The 21,443-nt window shown below is 49.0% G+C and overlaps 1 protein-coding gene across 1 annotated transcript in view; it reads right to left on the reverse strand.

The window, feature by feature from the left end:
* Positions 1–2,294: 2,294 nt before the first annotated feature.
* The window catches only part of PLCB2 (phospholipase C beta 2), a 34,843-nt gene continuing 15,694 nt past the window's right edge, over positions 2,295–21,443 (reverse strand). Inside the window, exons 7-32 of the mRNA XM_005529068.3 lie at positions 21,185–21,260; positions 20,738–20,838; positions 20,272–20,438; positions 19,942–20,088; positions 19,577–19,734; positions 17,612–17,694; positions 17,320–17,404; positions 15,998–16,169; positions 15,108–15,205; positions 14,318–14,414; positions 14,118–14,202; positions 13,710–13,834; positions 12,575–12,729; positions 12,066–12,230; positions 11,005–11,104; positions 10,640–10,744; positions 9,622–9,707; positions 9,433–9,529; positions 9,210–9,263; positions 8,472–8,682; positions 8,104–8,275; positions 7,040–7,116; positions 5,327–5,422; positions 4,988–5,045; positions 3,429–3,515; positions 2,295–3,259 (exon numbers count right to left, since the gene is read on the reverse strand). Of these exons, the coding sequence (XP_005529125.2) occupies positions 2,987–3,259; positions 3,429–3,515; positions 4,988–5,045; positions 5,327–5,422; positions 7,040–7,116; positions 8,104–8,275; positions 8,472–8,682; positions 9,210–9,263; positions 9,433–9,529; positions 9,622–9,707; positions 10,640–10,744; positions 11,005–11,104; positions 12,066–12,230; positions 12,575–12,729; positions 13,710–13,834; positions 14,118–14,202; positions 14,318–14,414; positions 15,108–15,205; positions 15,998–16,169; positions 17,320–17,404; positions 17,612–17,694; positions 19,577–19,734; positions 19,942–20,088; positions 20,272–20,438; positions 20,738–20,838; positions 21,185–21,260 (3,130 nt within the window). The 3' untranslated portion in view covers positions 2,295–2,986. The remainder of the gene's footprint in view (positions 3,260–3,428; positions 3,516–4,987; positions 5,046–5,326; positions 5,423–7,039; positions 7,117–8,103; positions 8,276–8,471; positions 8,683–9,209; positions 9,264–9,432; positions 9,530–9,621; positions 9,708–10,639; positions 10,745–11,004; positions 11,105–12,065; positions 12,231–12,574; positions 12,730–13,709; positions 13,835–14,117; positions 14,203–14,317; positions 14,415–15,107; positions 15,206–15,997; positions 16,170–17,319; positions 17,405–17,611; positions 17,695–19,576; positions 19,735–19,941; positions 20,089–20,271; positions 20,439–20,737; positions 20,839–21,184; positions 21,261–21,443) is intronic.

The following is a 21,443-nucleotide window of genomic DNA, read 5'->3' on the forward strand; positions in this document are numbered from 1 at the left end:
TTCTCTAAGTATTTTTCCTTTCTTACAAGAGTGCACTCTTGTCTCGGGGTTTGCTGCTGTTCTATGTCATGTTTCCCCTGAATCTTTCCCTTTTATTTTCCTTTTTGTCAGTTTTGTTAGTATGGAGCATTTTCCTTGCTGGCATAGCCCTGGCAATCAGCATCCAGGAGGCCTTTGAAGATGGCACATAGTATATTTATATGAACAATTTGCTGAATCAAAGGGGTAGTCTGTCAGTGCTGTCACATCCCAGTTGCACTGGTTTGTCTGTGATGGTGCCTGTCTTCCTTTAACAGGCCTCTGATGTTGGATGCAGCAGCTTATTATCCCATTTATTTTGGAACAGAACAAATCTTTGTCTAGAGGCCCCTGTTTTAACCAGTGGCAGCAGAAGGACCCTGGTTCAAATGAGGCTCCTGAATTTGACATTGAGTTTGGTTTGAAACATTGTTTGAGACAAAGGGTACCCTTCCCCTGCATACTGGGGAGAGCTGCTGGCTGTGCCCTAGGTCTGGGGTATAAATGGGGATAACAAGTAATAATCTAGATAATCTTGGAGAATCTTGATATGTGGGATACACGTGGGGGCAGGGTGGGTGTCTCTAAAATGGAATAGTTACTGTGCAGCAACTCCTTCTTTGAGTGCCTTAGGCACATCAGCATTATCTCTGTTATGGAGGTAAAAAGGATTGGGGTCATTTATAGGTACAGTGTCTCCTGTTTGTGTCCCTTGATGGAGCTGGAGTCCTCCTCTGCTTTAGACACCCCCATTATCTAATTTTTAATTATATAGTGCAAAAGTTGGCCTCACTTTAATATTTTGGGCCAGAGAATAAGATCATGAATGTGCCACCTAAAAGATGAAAATTTGGAAAGGATCAGAGATTATATCTAAATCTGCTGCTGTTCAGTGTCTGACCAGCTGTTATTGTCTCCCACTGAATTGGAGTTGTGTGTGTAACAGCCTGATGAGAGGCCTGTCTGAGCCAATTGCCACATCACCCTGTGCTCGGCAGGTAAACAAAAACACAAGCAGGGCTGCACAGGAGGGAATCCTCGAGGATGTCTGAATCCCATGGGAAGAAACGGTGCTGGAAAATCAGGATGACCTCTCTCCTCTGGAGTCCGTGATTAACCAAACCCTGGTGTGACTGAATTGTGCTGCTGGGGAGGGATGGCTGAGCTCAAGTTGTGCTCAGGAACCCTTGCAGTAACATTTGGTTTAGTGCCTTTATTTATTATTATTTATTTATTTGTCCATTTCCCATCTTGCAGAACTTTTCCCCATTTTGTGCAGACAGGGATGTGAGGGAGGCATCATGGCACACATGGGCTCAGAGGCACAGAGGGGCTTCACCCTGGGGAGAAAGGGTGTGGTCTGTGCTTTGTGGGAGCCCTGGCTTTGCTTATAGTGATGCTTCCATGTGCCCTCTGAAAAGTACATTTAGAAGGTGTTTTTTAGCACTGAGCTGAAATCTGTGTAGAAGATTCCCTCCAGGGAGAGATTTCTTTAAAATAACCTGTAAAAAGCTCCTCTGGAGGGGTTTGAGTGGCTGGAGCTGGTGACATAATGGTGTGGGATGCAGGGTTCAGTGCCTCTGTGCTCCAATTTGGAACTGCCAGTGCTGTCTCTCGGGATTTAAGGTAAAATCTCCAACTGCTCCCTGGCTGCTGTTGGATCTCACTGGGATGGCTTGTCCTCTGGTGAGGAAGGGCCTCAAACAGCACAGGGATAGACAGGTAGACAGACAAACACTCAGGGACCTGGACACACAGACACACATAGAACAGAGATAGACACCCACATGGGCACACAGGGACACAGACGTGGACACAGCCACAGAGGTGGACAGTCAGGGACAGACACACATGGACACAGCCACATGGACCCACAGACACTGGGACAGAGACATGAACAGAGACACAAGGACATGGACAGACACATGGACACACACTCCTGGATACAGAGACAATGACATACAGACACACGTGCTCACAGACATGGACACATAGAGATACATTGATACAGACAGACACAAACACATGCTCAGGCACAGAGAAATACAGACACAGCTGGATAGATGGACACAGACACACAGTCCCACACTGAGACAGGGATGACACACATATGGACATACAGACACAAATGGACAGACAGCCTGGCACACAAACAAGGACATGTGCAGATGTACATGTACACACCTGGACACAGACATCAAGACACACGACCAGATATGGACACACACTAATTGCAGCTAAGTGACAAGTGACCCAGTTGTTTAAGAACAGCAATGTTTTAATTTTTTTTTAGAAAATAAATAGCTCAGAAATGTACAATCCATAATTCCAGTACTCTGGTGACACCACAGGGGAGATGTGGACTCTTGGGTGCTCAGACTAGGCTTGGAACATGCTGTCTCATACCTACTTGACCTGGGGGTTGGTTTGGTTTGGTTATAGCAGCATTTTTAATCCTTAATGCAGCTTCATGTGTAACTGTTTTCCTGTAGTATGCACAGCCTGGTGTGGTTTGCTGTGATTGAACCCACTTTCCACCCCCATCCCCACCTATGGTGTCTCTTTGTATCAGTGTTTAGGGTTTTTGTTTGGTTTGTCTATTGCTGTTTCACTGAACCGTGTGGAAGATGTTAGGAGGAGTTGGACTGGTGTGAAGGGATACATGTGAGGAACGATGAGGAATGCAAAGTAAATATTCCTGTAGCTGCTGCTGTGATGCCAACAGGGAGCTGGTCTGCAGGCACTTTCCCACTGCTGAAATACCTCAGAGCTCAGGCTGGGAAAGACAGAGTAAAGTACTCTGAAGGGTGAGCTCTCCAGACTGCTTCCAGATACCTGGGAAAATGTAGTACATTCCTGAAGGACTTCAGGAGCTCCCCTGAATGGAAAGGGATGGCAGTAGTTTGTGAAGCTGGTTGTTACTTCACCATACACCTTCTTACAATGAACAGTAAGGAAGGGACCAATCTCAGAATATGCTCTCTTCAATCTCCACATCCATCCCAGCTCCCGCAGGCTCAGTCATTGCCAGTGTAAGCCCAGACATCTCTGCCACTGGGATATTTGTTTCCAGTTGATCTGTAGAGCCTTGTTCTCCCTCAGGAATGCTCTGATCTGCTTCCTTCCCAGTCTGTGGCTCTCCAGGAAAGCTGGCTTTGGTGTAGTTCTTCACCATCTCCTGAACCTCCATGTTCAGAGCTCTCAGCTTCTCCTCATATTCCACCTGTACCTGCTGCTGGAGCTGCAAATGGAGAATCAAGTTCTGGGATGAGCAGTTGGTCCTTCTGGGGTCTATGTGGGCCCCCTCATCCACTTTCTCACCCCCTGGGACTGGGTGGGAATAAAGATTCTCTGGGGGTTTGGACTTCTTGTGTCAAGAAACAAGCCCTGACCCTAAATGTCATCCATACCTGGCTTTCTCTCTCCTTGATGGACTGGAGCCTTGCTGCCTGCTTCTCCTCCAGTTTCTGCTGGTACCTGTCAGTCTTCTCTGTCACCTTAAAAAATAATAAATTGACCCCCCTCAGGCTCCAGTTTTATAGGGAAGGGGCTTGGACAGCCCAAGCTCAGCCCAGCAGGCTGGGCCTGGAGCAGCAACCTGGAGTTGGGGACACCATGACAGCCTGGCAGGTGAGTGCACACATGGGACATAGGGACAGGGACACAGACATACATGGATACACAGACCTGTGTAAGGACAGACACCTGGATACACACAGACACACATGTACTCACACAATCAGGCACACGTATACATGGATGGACAGACATGGACACAGAAGCACAGACAGATGAACAGACACACCCATAGACACAAGGACACTGATGGAGATGAATACAGACAGCTGGACACAGACACAAACACCCATGGACACCCACACAGAGGAACACGGACAGACACAAAGACAGGAAGCCACAGGGGCATGCAGACAGACTGACACACATGGACACACACACACACAGACACATGGACATAGGCAGATGTGGACCACGGATGCACACATGGACACAGCCACAGGATATGAACACATAAATGGGAACACACACACGGACCCACAGACACACACACAAGGACACACTCATGGACACACACAGATCAACACAGGCATACACAGACACACACAGGGACACACCTGGAGAGAGACTCATCCTAAGGCAGACACACCCATACACACACAATGGGATGCACGGACACACAGACACAAACAGGTGGAGGAGATCCACAAAACACAGACTCACCTAAGGACGGGGTGGGACACAGACACACACCCATGGACAGGCACAGATGGACACACGTACACAGACATACATGGACACAGGGACACATGGATGGACACACGTACACAGACATACCTGGACACAGGGACACATGGATAGACACACACACAGACAGGCACAGACAAAGACATACATGGACACAAATGGGCATGCAGACACAGGAGGACATACAGACACCTGGACCCACAGACACATGCACTCAGATACCCAAACAGACAGACAGACGCAATCCAATGAACACAGTTACACAAAGGGACAGACACACAGGGACAGACAGACCTGCACACAGACACATACAGGTAACACACATCCTGACCTGGCCCCACAGACAGATGCACAGAGACACACAGCCATGGACACAGACACATGGACTCAACACACACACAGACAAACACACACTTGCAGGGGCAGGGACACACAGACACAGCTGGACACGTGGTCACACGTGGCCAGTCAGACACACACACGGACATGGACGGACACATGGACTCAAATGCTGACACTCGCAGATAGACAGACATGGACTCGGCTTTTTCTGGCACGGGGTCTTCAGAGGGCAGAGCTGGGTCCTTGAGGTGTCTTTGCTCCTGCCAGGCCTTCCCACTGTTCCTGAGCCACGGGTTACAAATCCCCCAGCCACACCCCTGCAGAACCCAGAGCTGCTGGGGCAGCCTGATGCCCCAGAACTCACCCTTTTGACTGTCTGCACCACTTCCTGAATGTGGGAGTTGTTAATTTCTTTCTTCAACCTTTAAAGAAAATTATAAAACCCTGTGAAATCCAGCTGTTCTTCCATAAAACACATTTGTCAGTACTGATCAGTGTCATACTGATCAACAGGTGTATTACATTCCCACACTCTCCTGCCACAGGGAGAAGCTGTTGTAATTTTAGGAAGGACAAATAAAACACCACTCAAATTATGGCTGAGCCATAAGACAAATAACTGAATGCAAAATTCTACTTTTTCAGCTTCCAAGTCAGCAGGAGATCCTGCATGGAAAAAGCCCAGGAACATCCACTCCCGTACCTCTCCTGCGCAGCCTTGTCACTGGTATTCCTCAGCATGGCCTGTACCCTCTCCACTCTCTTTGCCTCCATCCTCTTCTTAATGTCTTTAATGTTGCTGTGGAGAGAAGAGAAGAGATACAGGCCTGGTTACCAGCCCCAGACAGCAGACCAGTCCTCCATCCACAGCTCTCTGGAGCGTTGCACTGTTCAGAAACACCAAATGTGGAAGACTGTACATCACGAGGCCTGGAGTCTTTGGGATATTTTAAGTCCTGAGTCAGAACGTGTCCTGGCCCAGCTGTGGAGGCAGCACATGCTAAAGGCAAGTGTAAGAAAGAATAATAGACAGGAAATTTTCCCTCCTCCCCCTTCCCAGTTTCCAGTTTATCCTCCAGTATCTATGCATGTATCATGTTCCATGATGTCACTCATATTTTGGAGTTTACCTCTACTATTGGATTTCACAGCTCTTTGCCATGAGAGTTACAATATTTAATTTATACACAGAGGCACCTGGGACATTCACTGGCTGTCCCACCCTTCTTTCCAATGGAAAACAGTAAGCAATCACTTCCCTCTTCCAGGCCATTCATCATTTACACATTCCTGTCACATTCCCTCAAACATCTGTTCTCCTAGCTGTCCCATTTAATTCCTTTTTGTGCACAAATTCCTCCTCAGTGCTGGCTGTCCTTCTTGCTCTTTCACAGTCTTTTTGTTTGAGATGGCACACTGAGAAGGGGACAGCTCTACATAGACACATCCAGTGGCACAAGGCTGACTCAATCATTTTTTTGTTTTCCTGTACACTTCCCAAAATCCTGTTTGCCACTCTGGCCCCTCCAGAGCCTGGGAATGAAGAGCAGCCACAGCACCTCAAGATCTCTTACCTGAGTGCCAACACCAGTGCACAGCTGGGCTATAGTCAGCGTTTTCCATTCAGATTATTTTATATTTATTCCAATGAAACTGTCATTTCATTGCCTGTTGCTCCAGATCTTGAAATCTTTCTGAAGCTTCTCCCAGCCAAGAAGATGTGACTGTATTAATGACATCCTACTGTCAGCAAACCACTACCTGGCTACTCACCTGTTTGCTTAGACCTGAATATTCTGAATAGCTGAGTAAAAAGAGTCTGGCTTGGGATGGGACACAAACAGAGGGAGTTTTATCTGAATTTGCAGCTAAAGACTGAGACAGAATTTAATGGACAGTAGGAATGAGTGAGGATTTTGGCTTCAAGACAAAAGTTCTTGCAACAAATGGATACATGTCTGACTAGAGACTGGTCAGTAGATTCTGCCAGTTTGTTTAAATATTGGAGCAGAGGTTCAATTCACTTAGAAGATGGAGCCAATCAGTCCCTGGAAGGGATTTAATGTGAGGCCCTGACTGCAAGAGACAGAGGAGGCAGCCAGGGACCAGCAGTGCTATTTCCCATTCTTCCCCATCAGTGGCTCCAGGCTGATCATTGCAGATGGAACACTGTATCCTGCTCGGTGCCTTGTGGCAGGAACACTGTTCTGGGGATCACAAGAGGCATCTTCCCCCCATGCCACTGTGTGAAATCCTGCGTCACATCCCCCTGCCTCAGTTTCTCACCAAAGGAAAAAAAAATCTTCTCTTTCCCCCTCCTCACTCCTCAGCTACAGAGCAGAGCTTTGAAATGCAGCAGAAAGTGCTGCCCCAGAGCAGAACTGGGCATTATTTGTGATTCCACTGCTGTATTTACCTTTCCGACGTGTCCTTCAGCACTTGCAGCTCAGCTGCCTGCTTCTCCCTGGCCAGCTCCAGGATCCTGGCAACTTGCTGTTTAAGGGATGAACACAAGGCCAAAAGGGAACAAACCAGGATGAGACACTGCACCCCAACTGTATCCAATTGCACCCAAGCCAGCTGTACACCTCCCTGCATTGAATCCCAGGAGCAACAAATTCTGAATCCCTGAGGCTCAGTGCAAACACTGGCACAGGAGTGAGCTGTGCACACAGGCCCCACTGTGCCAGTGGACTGACACTTGTGAGACAGGGAAGTTTCATCCCTGGCTCCTCTCCCAGGTAAGAAACTTGATTCCCAAGTGAGCCAGTGCCCAAGTGTTATTTTCTTCTCAGGGTTGCACACAGCTTGCAAGAGACACATCAAGCCTAAGGTGCACCATGGAACTGAAGACTGAAGGTGTATCAGTGCAAATTCCCTTCAGAAAACACTAATGGGAAAAGGTCTCCCAAGCATGGAATCACTCCCCTTTCGCTGGAACAGATTGCATATGCTGGATTTACCACCACCATCCCACAGCCTGCACTCTGTCCGCTAGGCACCACTGTGGCTCCTGGCCTTGGCTGAGCCCAGCCTGCAGGACTCTGACTTCCACCAAGTCAAACAGCAGAACACGCTCTGATGGTGCCACTGGTCAGCCCTCAGCCCACCTCCCCATCACCCCAGCTCCCAGAGAGGTGGCACCTGGCAAGGTGTGAAGCCACTGAACACCACAATTACTCCATTTGTACTTCATACAAAGGCATCAGAAGAGCTGGAGCAGATGGTGCCTGATGTGCCTCAGGATAATGCTACTATTTTTTTTAAAAAAAGCAGACATATAAAAATGTTTCTGCAGAATTTTTAGGGCTTCTAAACAAACAAGCTTCATGTCTTCATTCTCAGTTACCTGGCATGGGCCTGACAATGCATGTGTCAGGTGTGTTCTGGGCCCATATTCCCAAGCTCAGTTTAGTGAATAACTTGGGATTTTTTGGGCTGTCCCAGGATATGTTTTCAGGTGGCACTCGCAGCCCTCACCTCAGTAGCATGCTGCTCTTTCTTCCTTCGGATCCGATTGTGGTGCTCCTCCCCAAGATGGATGAGGTCCATCTCCAGCCTCTCCCTCAGCTCCACAAGCCAGTGGCAGTCGATGCTCTCTGCGGCTTTTACAGGATTTGCACTGGTACCAGCATCTCTTGGGGTCACACTCCTGCAGAACAGAATCCAGGGCTGTGCTGCTTCTCACCACGCCAGTACAATCCCAACCTTCCCACCCACCCTCAGTGGGAACAACCCAGGACACGCAGATGCCTGCACTGCTCCATCTTCCTGCAGAGAAGGGGAGCCCATGTGTCCCTGGGGATCCTTGTTTTGGTTTGGGAAGATGACTCCCAGGCTGTGGTTACCTCTTCTTCTGGGTTTTCCTTGTGCGCACTGTCCTTTTCTTGCCCCCAGGGCAGGCCAGCTCTGAAAAGAGCGCCGAGTATTTCTGCAGCAGCTCCTCCCTCTGTTTGCTTCCCTTCCGCTCCAGCTCCCTCAGCTCCTTCTCTTGCCTCTTCAGCAGCTTCAGGAAGCGCTTCTTCTGCTGCAGCTCAGCAAGGGTGATTGTCTCGGGCTCTGAAACACAAAGTAAAAAGGCTGAACAGGGCCGGCTCCTTCCCAAGGCTTGGAGTGAGGAAACTGGAGCATACAGCTCCAACACATGTCCCTCGATCACCACATCCAAACCAAAGCCCCCTCTGCTCCACACCTTGGGATGCCCTATCCCCAGGTACATATTCTGTCCAGGCAAACACTTCTCTTTAGGAATAACTTCTAAAAAAGCAATGTACTTAACAGTTACTTGCCAACATATCCCGAGTGAAACAGGTTTCCTTTTGTACCTTCAGTTCAGTTTTGAGGCACAATTAGGCCCTGTGTTTGCAGGAATTGGCATCACACTGCATTCAAGCACCCAGAAGCAGGTGAACACCTTGAACAGGGAGTGCTGGTGTGCTGAAGGTAATCTGTCCTTGAGCCCCAGAATTCCAGGGATTTGTCTTTAGCGCTGGCTACACCAGGCAGGGTTGGGACATGTCTTTTTAATTTGGAAATGTAAGATGACAGACAGGGCCTCAGCCCTGGTGACCAGCATGAGGAGTTACCTGCCATCTGCATTACTTCTAACACAGCTTCATCCTTGATGAGCACTGCTGCTCCTGAAATCCCAAAAGAAGTTCCTGTTAATGTCTCATCTTGGATGCCCCGGTTGGAAATGGACAGAGAGCTCACCAGAACACAGCCCACGTGAAGGATGTTGGTGTCAGTACAGAAGAATTAATTAAGCTGCCAAGACGCTTAAATGATTGGAAACTCTTGGAAACTTACCTGTGGAGCCATTAGAGGGAGGAACGCTGGGTTTCCTAGTGGAGCCTGCCACCCCATTAGTCTCAGCAGATGAGAGGTTTGTCTGTGTGCCAGGCCTCTAAAACAAAGATCAGAGGTAAATGAAAACTCCATTATTTCAGGCTGAATCCATGCAAGGTGCTCTAGAGAACAGAACTTGGAAAAACTCACCTCCTCTGAGGTATCCTTGAGCTTCACCAAGCACTTGTCCTGCAGGTTGAAGAACTTGATGGGGTTGGAAAGGGCAATAGTGAGATCTGGAAACAGAGAACAGGGCTTGGCTTGGATAGCAAACAACTCATGGACTCATTTTCCCTGCCCAGAACAGGGTACTGTGAAGAAGGAATAGTTTGTGTTCTCTGTAACCAATGTCTCCCTGACAGCATAAGGGAGGGAGGAAGGGAACCTCCTTCACCTCAGTCCCAGCCCAAGGCCATGGCTCACAACTGTTCAGGGCAGCACTGTGAAGTGATTTTGGGAACTCTGTTCCCAAAAGCCAGGGCCAGGTTAAGGCTTTTCCCACCTGGACAGCTCCCTGCTCCAATTCCAGCCCAACATTGTATAAACCTAATTTTTAATAAAAATCTGATAAACCAAATTTCTCAGGATTTCCCCAGTGAATAATGTTCATTTGTATGAACATAGGGGAGGAGAAAGCAAACTTGAGAAGTATTTACAAGAGCTCCTGTGGCTGATACTGTTGCACTCTGGGTTTGGTCATGACTGTTGATCCCTCTGGTGAGGGTTCTGTCACATCCAGCTCTGTCCCTTCTCAAAGGAAGTCCCCATATCTTAGTACCAGAAAGAACCTCGCTTCTCTTCCAACAGGAAAGAGCATCACTCTTAAAACCTCCCTAAAACCCCTGTTCTCTGCAAACCCTGAGAGATGTCACCTATTCCTCCAAGGAAACCTTTCCCTGCCTCTGAACAAGAGTAGGGCTGAGCCATTCCTGGAGCCTGGTAGTCCTGCACTGCACCTCTGGTGGGAACCAGGCACAGCTGCAGTGGGAGCCTCCATGCTTCTCCCAAGACAGCAAGGCTGTGACAGGATGCTAGCATGCGCTCAAGTCCCACCCTGACAAGGAACTGAGGGTGCAGCAGGAAAGCACTTCCCAGGCTGGAAAAATGCTTCTGAATCAGAGTTTGGAGGAGGCCAGAAGCACCCCCTGCACATTCCAGCGCTCCCTACCTGCCCAAGCATCCGGCACATAGTCCTTGATCTCCAGGAACACGAAGAGGGCGGGCAAGGTGAGAGGCATGTTGCTCTCGCTGCGCAGGCACACGTGGTGGTAGCCTGGGACAGAGAGGGGAGGGAGCTGAGCTGGTGGAATCCTGTCCCTTCCCTGCCTCTGCTCCAGCAGCCCAAGCCCCTCTTTACAGAAGAGGTGATATCATGGGATAAAGCCAAGGCTATAACAAGATGGATTTGAAGGTTCCACTGCCTGTGGGCATGGAGATTAAGGAGTAAAGTATGCAGCTGTTTGTATTGTCTTTATGGCTCCCCCTGGACAGGTCTTGAGGGCACAAAAGCTTAAGGAATTTCCATGGATTTACCGGGGTGCATTGCGATGATGGGAATGATACGCTGGCCAATGAACTTCCCTCCTTCTTCCCAAGCCACGATTTTGAGAGATGCCAACTCGGGCATCATGATCTAAGGGAAAAGCAGAGTAAGACACCAGTGTCGTCACCTCTAACTCCTGATAGAAGCATCCTCCTCCTCCTTCCAACCAAACAATTCCATCTCTTCCAGGATGGCACTGCCTATTCCTGCATCTTGTAATTTAAGGGCACAGTTTACCATAGACATCATGGCTGAATGCCCATAGACTCCACCAAATGCAGGCTTCTCAGCCTGCCCAGGGTTCACAGGTTCCCTAAAGACAAAAATAGGGCAACAAGCCCTCCAAACCACTGCTTCCAGGAAGAACTCACTCGAGAATGGAGTGAACTGGGATGGATAATTTAGCAAGCATGGTAACACTGCTAAATAAAGGCTTTTGATTCCCTCCTTCCCTGTATTCTTGTGCCATAAAATATTCTGCCAGGAGTGAAGCCTCAGAGTGTTTCTGAAAGGAGGATATTTCAGCCAAGCAGGCTGAAAATATCTGTAGCTTCCTACTGTGCCTCACAGATGAATTGTATAATGTGTACTTGACTTAACTTCCCTGTGCCCTGCAGCTGGATTGGTGATCACTGAATTCCTGGGGAGAGACAGGGCAGCTTTCTACGTTCTGGCACAACTGAAAACTGGTCCCATTACTGCTCCAGTTTGGTTGTTTCTCATTGACAATTTAACCACAGAAATTCAGTTCCTTTCTGGTGCCTGAAGTTTTCCAAACTGGTCAGTCCAAAGAGGGCATCACAGAGGGGAGACTTGGCATGCCTGTTATTTCCAGAACCATTCCCAGCTACTCCTTGTCTGTTCTGGGAAATACTGATGCAGAGTTGTTTTGGATATTGTTGTTTGGATGTTACCTGAGAGTGTCCAAAGCCAGGCCTGAGGTCTCCAGGGGGGAGTCCCTTCTGCTGGGACTGATCTCTCCCAAGGCAGTGCTCATGGCCATCAGGAGCTTTAAGGATTTCCTGTCTAAATTACTATCAAATGTTCTCACCTTTTCAAAAACAAAAGCCTCCTCTTTCCACACAGGGTTAATGGAGTTGGCTATGGAGGTCAATTTGGTTCTGTGTTTGCGTTTGGCATCCCTTGGCAGCCCAAGGAGCTCCACTTCCACGTAGGTCTTCACACTGCGGTCTGAGAGGAACTGACCAGAGAGCACCTGTGAACACAGTGTTAGCAACTGCTGAGAAGAATAAAACAGAGACTCACACATTCCTTCACCCCAAAGTCACTCTCCCACTTTTCTGCTTTTCTGCTCCAGCTCTTCTTTTACCTCCACCTCTATTTCTTGCTTCAGCACTTCCTCTCTCCCCACCAGCACAGCCTTGGCTGCCTCTGCACAGCAGATGCTCATTTTCCATTTTCATGTGATTATGATTAATTTAAAATAGCAATGAGCCTGGGAGTTGCCACAGTAACATTTTCCCCCAGGACTCCACGGGTTCATGTGGCACTGAGAGTCCCCCTGGGTGACATAGGATGGGGTCCCCAGGCTGTACTTGCCGTGACACAGACAGTGGTGGCCACCAGCCCGTCGATGTGGTCCACAGAGAAGGGGTCGAACTGCTTATTGGGGCGCCGCATGAACTCGTGCTTGAGCAGGTAGCCACAGTGCCCATTGAACTCAAACAGGGCCATGTTCTGCTGCATGGGGACATCTGAGAGCAGAGCAAGACAGTGAGACAGGGCTGGGTGGGACAGGCAGCCTGTGTGCTACGAGGGAGCTGAAAGCTGCTGGGAGCTGAAAGCTGCTGGAAGCTTCCAGCCCCTGCCAGCCCACGGCTTACAAAGCCATCTTGAAAACTAATTAAGCCTCTCAGCACCCTACAGGGAAAAATATTACAGCAGCTGTTGTAAGGAAGGGAAGTGGTTTGCTTGCTCTTGCACCTTAAGTCATGGGCAGAACTAAATTAAAACCTGCTTTAAGGAGCACCTGCTATTTTTGGGTGGGAATAAGTAGCTGTCTAAGCCCCTCTGCTCCTTCCCCCTTTCATTTTGGGCCTCCTCTGAGTCCATCTCCTCTCTGATGCTTCTGAGGACACTGCCTGGTGGTTGCTGCACTTGCCTGCACTGTCATCCTCTTCAGAACAAACCTTGCACTCGCTCCCTTTTGTCTCCTATGCCCTATACATAACACAGCCCTCTGAGGAAGAGGGGTAAGGTACAGCTTTCTCTCAAGGCTTTTCTTTCCTTCTTATGCTGGTTGTACAGCAAGGAAAGGCCCTTCCTCTCTGGTCAGGTCAAAATCCTGGAAATAATGGCACAGACAGGCCAGTGCTGTGGCCAGATGGAGCTCTGCCTCTGCCTTGTAAAGGTAGCAACTTGGGGGATGGGAGCTGCAGGTGCCCTCATGGATATGATTCAGTGTGACATCATGAACAGGACAGCCAGGGACAATGCCCAGACACAGGGTGACAGCAGTCCACGAATGTGTGTGTGCCAGGTCTGTGCTGGGCATGGAAAAGTGCTGTTGGTCTGTGGGAAATCAAATCAGAGGAGAACAGCACTTTAGGAAAAGGCACATAGAATAATGACCAGGGAAATGGCAGAAAAGGAAGAGACACAGACCAGGAGCACCCAGGGATCAGCAACACCTGACCTCACCTGCTTGGAGTCTGGAGTACACCCCCACACTCACCCATGGTCTGGAAGTTGAGTGCCACCATCTGACAGCCGACATTCCAGAACATCTGGGGCTGATAATTGGAGGAGTCCATGCGGGTGCCTTTGGGGTAAATGCGGCTCATCTGCCACTTGTTGTATCTACAGCCTTTATAGGAAACAAGTTGGGAGTGCTCCTGTTGTGCCCTGGGGCCAGCCCACATATTCCTGTTATAAAAACTATTGGAGCTCTGCTACCAAATGCCCAGAGCCTTCCATCCGGACAAGACCCCAGAGGGGCTCAGGGTCCTTGTCCATACGCTTTTCACCCAAGGACAAACATCTGGCAGCCTTGACATTGGCTACTGCAGGATGCATCCTGTCAAGAATCTCCCTCACACTCCAAGCACCCAATGGCACTGGGAAAGGGCTGCCAAAAGGATACTCTACAAACTGCATGGGGAACTTGCTCAGCAGATCGTAAGCCTTCATCTCGGTGAAGGAAGAGATGACGTAACTCCGGTTCTTCTCTAGAAACAGGAGATTGCATTTGAGCAAGGCACACCCAGTCCCTGTTCTGCATGGGGGACCAACGGAGCCAGGAAGCACTTGGCCTGGATTCTGAAGGGATTGAGCCTGACTTACTGGCAGAGAGCTCGAAGGAGCTGAATTTGATGGGCTGTATGTAGTTAACCAGGCTGGACATCTCCTCATATGCTGTCACTTCCAGGCCAGCTGTGCCCTGAGCAGAAAACAATCCAAAAGGAAATAGATGAAGAGACCTTCCCTGGAGATGGAACAAACTGCACCAGGGCCTCCCAATCAAAGAGCTCTGGTGGCTGCCCTGACCAGAGTGCTCCACTTTCTCTGGCTTCCCAGTCCCACAGCTCCATGGTGGGCAGGGGCACAGACTCTCCAGGCAGCTGGGCAAAAATGGAATCAAGGCAAATGGAGAGGTTGCAGGGAGAATGTACAAAGCCCAGGACCTCTTTGACCCCTCAGGAACAGGGAGTCTGGGATGAACTGTGGATATTGTTTTTCCTTCTCTCCAAAGGATACCAGGGAAATGGAAATGGGAAATAGACCTTTTATTCATGGAATGCTGATCTCCTCCCTCTCCCTTCAGCAGCAGCATTTTCAGCAACAACTTCTCAAACCAAGGCTAAGCCTCTCCAACACCCCCAAGGCAAACAGTTATCTCCAAATCATGCAGAGTCAGCAGTAACTCCTCTGCCACATTCTTTATGCTTGCAACAAAATTTCTCTTCTTTAGTTTCTCCTGCAAAAATCTTGTTATGTGTGGGATGGAAAGCCCCTGACAGGTTCATTCCCCTTTGCACTTTGGGTTCATCTCTATTCTGTAGGGTGAGGCCCCAGAAAAAAAATGGAAGCCAGCAAAAATCCAAACAGAAAAGGAAAAAAATAGTGACAGTACCTCATCTGACTGCATCTTTTTGATTTCCTCTTCATCCAGGTTTCTGAGCTGTTCATCCTCTTCCTCTGGCTCCTCTTCAGCCACATCACCTGCCCAGACTAAGCACACAGCCCCTCAGCAGTGGTATGGATCAGGAGGACACAGACAGGACCCTGCAGGCTGCTGGCAGTGGAGAGCTCTGACAAACCTCATCACCAAGTAATGCTGGAACACTGAGGGGAAGAACCCTACAATTTTATTAGCCAAATCCAAGTATGAACTGGTACACTGAGGACCAGCACACCCAAGAGACCAAACCATTCCTGCTGGAGGCTCCCCTCATGTCACTCATACCCAGGAGTAACAATCACTGGACTGTTTCCCCTCCAAAGTCACACATATTTATAGGAACAAAATGCCCATTTCCAGGTGTTCTGCAGTGGTGCTCACTTGTCCTCATATGACTTCATGTCACATGACATGTGCTCTTACCACAACAGGGACTGTTCTGCCACAGGGACCCTGAGCCCAAAAGGTGACAGGAAGGGAAGAGAGAGGGGCTGAAGGTTTTATGGATGTCCAAGACCCTCATGGTGAAGAACTAGGCTGCGGTGAATTTGTGGTTATCAGAGAGCTACAAGTAGTAACAAATTATTCCACTTCCCTCAACTCAAAAGCCAGAGTGCATTAGTAGATCACTAAGGGATGATGGGCAAGTTGTAAATTATTGTCTCTTTTGGTTGGACTAAGTGTTCAAAGTATTCTGAAGACTTAATTTCTATTCCAGTATTCTGCTGCTGCTTGGGATAACTGATTTAATGATTAGTGCTGGCTTGCCCCAAGCTCGTACTGGATGACTTAGAAAGGCTTTGCCCATCAATTTTAGTAGTCCCCCTTCCCTTCAGACATACCAGTATCTTCAGCATCCACAGAGGTTGGCTGCTCAGTGGCTTCTGGTTCCACATTCCTCCCTTTCTTCAAAGAGTTCTGCCTCTTCTCAGACATAGATTGGTTCTTTTTGTTTTTAATCAAGATTTTCCTTAAGAGATCCTTAGGACTTGGCAGAGGAACTCCTGGCTTCAGCTTCAACAGATAAACTTCGTCATAGAATTCAAACACTCACCTCCCCTGTCCCCCTGGCCAATTGCCAGTGCACAGACACATCTCTCACCCACTACACTCCTAATTTCCTCCATCTGACAGCATATCCCACTAGATTAATGCAGATTTTTCCTAAAACTTCACCTATGGTTTCAGACTAGCATTTTGCACCTCTCAGGTTTTGCCATGCTGCCTAGCTACCCATCCTGCTCAAAAAACACCTACATGGCCTGAAGGCATCCGAATTCCTCTGGCTTCCCATTCCACCTACTTCTCTCATTATATGCCAGATCCTTGGTCCCTCAAGCCAGATTTAAACACTGCCTGCAGGAGATTTAAAAGAGATCCCAGAGGAGGTGGCTCAAGACAAGGACATGTGACAGACTGCACAGACAGCAAAGGCCTGTTAATAGCTTAGCTGATCTCTTGACTTGTTCCCTCCCTCATCCCTCTCTGTTCCTATTGCCTGGACATAGGGCTGGACAATGGCCAGCTGCTGCTGCCTTACTGCTTCTTTCCAGCTCTTCTTTGGGTCTCAGTGCTTTCAAACACTTGTTTGTGCCAGGTGCCTCAGCTGACCCTCCTCTGTGAACCCCAAGGACCTGCCTCATGCCCTGCAGAACACAGGTCCTGCTCAGATGTTTAAAACCATGTCCCCTGGCGGGGCAGTTGTGGCACCAAAGGTGTCACTGGGCCTACAGAAATACCTGTTGTACAGGTAAGATGAAGACTGGGGTCAAACAGGTGGGGAGCTTTCCTCAGTTATTCCAAGCACATGACACTGACTTGCCCACCTATGCCTGGAAGGGAGTATTTCCAGGCTAGAAGCAGGATTAGGCCTTTGCTTCTGTTTCCAAGAGCTGGCAGACAGAGCTGGACCAGTGCCATGTACAAAACACACCTGGTACCCTCGGTACATCCTGGCCACTCAGAGCTCAGTGCCCAGAGCCCCTCAGGTGACAGAGTGCTAAACAAGAAAACCTCTGTGACCGTCTTCCACCCACCCCCATGAACCAGGACCCATGTCCGTGGCATTGTGTCTGTTGTGGCACCTCCAAGCACCAGGAGTCACCAAGTTTTCCAGAAAGGCCTCCCTCCCCTCCAGTGGCCTCCTGGCCCAGCTCCCTCATACCGGGTATTTCTCCAGTGGCTCTGTCAGCAGCATGTCTCCAAAAATGGTTCGGCAGTACTCGGCCATCTTTGCCTGCTGCTTGGGCCTAAGAGAGATCAGGCAGGAGTGAAGAAGAAACCAAATTCTCAAATCCAGAGTTTGGCATGGGCAAAAGACTGAGATCCATATCCTCTACACAGAAAACCACCTCAGCTATGCAGATGTTAAGGTCCCATTCCAACCCAGCAGCCCTTGCCTGTGTATTTTCTGCTCAGGACACAGCAGACGATTCTCCCAGTCACCAAATACTCACGAGTCCACGTGGTTCTCGAAGGACAGGATCACAGGGTATGGAGATGTTTTAAAAGCACTTTCTGCAATGGCCTCGATGGCATCCTGAAGGAGAGGCCATGATCAGAGAGAAGCTCAACACTCATTAATAACAGACACAGAGCTGACCTCCCACTGAAGAGACTCCAAAATTTTCTCTCTGGAGCCCCTTTCAAAGTCACTAAACTTCTCCCAGTAAGAAGGTGAGAAGTGTCATCTTTTTCACGCCTACCCAGATTTCCAGCTTCAGAGGATCCACACTGAGCTAAACTCAACAGCTTGCACCAAAATGAAGCTGAAGATGCAAGAAGGTGAGTTTTGGTTTTGCTGCACAGGTCACTGTACACATCACTGCATGTGAGAGCATCTGGCCAAGAGGGACGAACCCCTGCCCCAAGCACCTTGAACTGGCAAAGAAAGGTGTGTGCAGCACCAGATTAAAGCACTGCAAACTCTATCCATACTTACCTCTGAACCTGCCCAATTTTCTATCATTTCTGCTGCTTATAAAATCCTTTTGCCTGGCAACAGAGGGCTGGAGTGTTCAGTCACCAGCTGTGCTGACATTTCAAATGCAAATACCATAGAAACCTTCTCAGCATTAACGATGTAAGAAAAAATAATATTTTCCCCAAGCCCCTGTTAAACTGCGACAAACTTTCCATTCTGTTCCTTTCTAGTCTTGCTAATTGGTAAAGAAGTGCCATTTGCTCCTTTGCAATTACAGTCCCTTGATCATCCCAAATCCTGGATCAGCCATGACCTCAGCATGGAGGGAGGCTGCCACAGCTGCCCCTCCATGGACCACTGGCAGTCTGTTATGGAAGCCTCAAGGCTCTGAGAAGAAGCCTCAGACAATGCTACTAAAAGGCCACAGTAATTGTAGTGGAAGGAAGGACTGTGTTATATGTAAAACCAAAACCCAACACATGCTGTGTTAGCAGGTTATAATTTCCTTGAGGAATGGTCCCAGGCTTCAGCAGAACTCTGCAATTACAGCAGCTACAAATGCCATTATTTCTGTTCTATCTGCAGTGAACTGCTGTGCAAAAAGCAGCAGTGATACCACAGGGCTTTAGAAATTACTGAGTCTGAGGATGACAACACCTCTGACCTTAAGGACTGGTTTGGTTTGTTGTTTTTTCCCCTCCCTCACACATAAATATTTTAGTAATAGTGGAGTGTGGGAACTGGGGGGAAGGTACAGAAGAAAAATAAAGAGCTGGAAAAAAACATCTAAAGCACCTCTACCTGTTGGCAGCAGCTGTGTAAAGGAGTGCAGAAAAAAAAACTCAGTATGATGCCTGTATTTGTAACTTGCAAGCTGTGGATAAATACCCTGTACTGCCTGGCTTTGTGCTGTGCTTCCGAAGCCTGGGAGCTGAATCCTCAGGGAAGCCAGCTGCTCCACAAAACACATTCCAACACAGGTCATTAGGAAGGAATTGAACCCTGTTCTTCCAAAAGCCTCCACTTGAGGCTGTCAGCCATAGAAACCTGCTGCAGACCAGAAGATAAACTCATTTTAACTGCGCGTTTTCTAAAAGCCATCCTGTTTGCTCCTCTGATGTGTCTCTATCTATAAATCCACCAGCCTCATGGCACATTCTGTGCATCCATCCTGTGACACAGCCCTGTGTACGCACACACCTCTGCTCAGCCACCCCTCCGTGGTTTCTGCCTGACTTCCCACATTTCCCTTATTCATTCCTCTATCCATCTTCATCCAGCTATCAACCTCTCTGCTACTCCTCCCATTCAAAAAATGTGCTAACTCCAACCTAGTGCTTATCTGTTCACTTTTCCTTCTACCTACACATTCATTCACTTGTCACCTCACCATCAATCTTTTCCTCTCAAACATCTTTGCCCTCAGCCATCTGGCTCCCTCAGCAATCAGTCTAAAAGCAGGCAGGGGAAAGCATCCGTGGAGAAAGCTCTTCCCTACCTTGAAGAGGATCTCAGTTGTCATGGTGAAGCCGTGGGTGATGATGGGCTCCTCGTCCGGGGGCCGGCCCTTCCAGCAGTCCAGCTCCACGCAGCGGCAGCCGGCCAGCAGCGTCTGGCGGTACATTTCCGGAGAGGATGTCCCAGAAAACTGCCCAGCTGCAGGAGAGAGGCTCAGCGTTAGCTACTCACACGGGACAGCTCCTGCACAAGCAGGGGCAACAGCAATCTCTGCCAGCCTTCAGCAGGTGAATGCAGCAGACTGACAAGATACTTTCAGTTGCAGGGCGACACAGCATTTAGAGTCAGCCCAGGGCACACACATCTGCCTGGCTGTGTCCCTCCCCCGTCCCTGGACTGCCACACCTGTCAGATAGGTGTTGTGAGAGGAATTGATGTAGTAGTGCGAGAGCGGCTGGGTCATGTCCTGGTACAGCATCAGCTTGTCCAGCACTATCAGGTTGTTCTCGGGGCCACAGAGGAACCAGACCATCCCCTCCGGAGACAGCTGCCCTGCACAGCAAACAGAGCTGTTAATGGTCGCCAAATGGAATGGTTCTGGCACCTCTTTGGAAGTGGAGAGTTGTGGGAGCCAGGCTGACTGCTCCCCTGGGAAGCAGGATGGCAGAGGGCACAAGATCTTCTGCTCTTTCATCCCACCTCTATAGCAAGAGCTTTGGGCTGAACAAGACTCACCTCTCTGGATGTTAAACCCACTGGGCTCATACTTCTCTATCAGGCTCTGCACCTGCTCAGGTTTGGCTGGTGGGAAGAGGATGTCATTGAGGCGGGTGTCTCGCTGCTTCTTGTTGATGAACTTTGCCAGGTGCTCTTTGGTCATGTAGGGCTTTGCTTTTAGATGGCTGCAGTGAGAGAATCACAGAGGGGCAGAGCTAGGGCCTGGGAGTTACCCCAGAAATCTTTGCACATAGGAGAGAGGAGAGGTTGATCCTCCCTCTGGGCCCATATATTTCAGGGTCCTGTAGCACAGTGAGGTCTCATCCTTTTTATTCAGGCTGTGAGTGAAGGCAATAAGTGACCTGGGATCCTGCCCTTGTAAGGCTGAAGGCCAGACAAACCACACAACATTAAATCCCTTCCTTCCTGTCTAACTTTTGCCACAAGAGAGCAAGTTCTGAACTGTGGCTTGAGGGAAACTTACTGTGAGGTAAATATCTCATCAATCTCAGGCCGTGGACACAGATTCATGAGGAACGTCTTGTACACTGGCTCGGGGAAGTCCTCGGGGTTGATGGCATCATTCTGAGAACGCAATGAAGATGTGTCAGGACCACAAACCCATGACAGCTCTTACCTATCATGAACACCCACAGCTCAGCTCAGGCTGTGATTACCCCAGTAAGTGACAGAACATCTGGCCAGACGTTGCTGCTCCTTGTGCCACATAGTGCAAGTGCTGGAGTCACCAGTGTTACTGGAAGATGTAAGAACTAATGCCAGAGTTAAGGCCTGGCAGTGGCAGGGTAAGGTAAGCAACTACAAACATCTCAGCTGATGGATTTTTACAGACAAGGGCATTCCTGTCAGGGCAGGGAAAAAGATCCTTCTCAAGCTCATGAGACTTCTGGATACCCAGAGAAACCCTTACCTTGCCATTTGGTAGGTGACAAGCACTTAATGCTTCTTCCACCCTCTTCTTGTCTGCAGGGAACATCTGAAAAATACTGACCAGACAGGAAAACAAACATCACCATGGAGCAGGAGGGAGGTCAGGGGGCTGGAGCTGCAGGCAGTGCAGGACACTCCAAATACACAGCAAGGGAGACAGGCAAGAGAACTGTAAGCATGAACCAGCAAACTCTCCAAGGGGAGTAACAGAGGGACAGAGCTTGATAAACCTACACAGG

The sequence above is a fragment of the Pseudopodoces humilis genome, chromosome 7 (assembly GCF_049639895.1).
Source record: "Pseudopodoces humilis isolate 2021_Gansu_Grassland_sample_001 chromosome 7, ASM4963989v1, whole genome shotgun sequence".
NCBI classification, from domain to species: Eukaryota; Metazoa; Chordata; class Aves; order Passeriformes; family Paridae; genus Pseudopodoces; species Pseudopodoces humilis.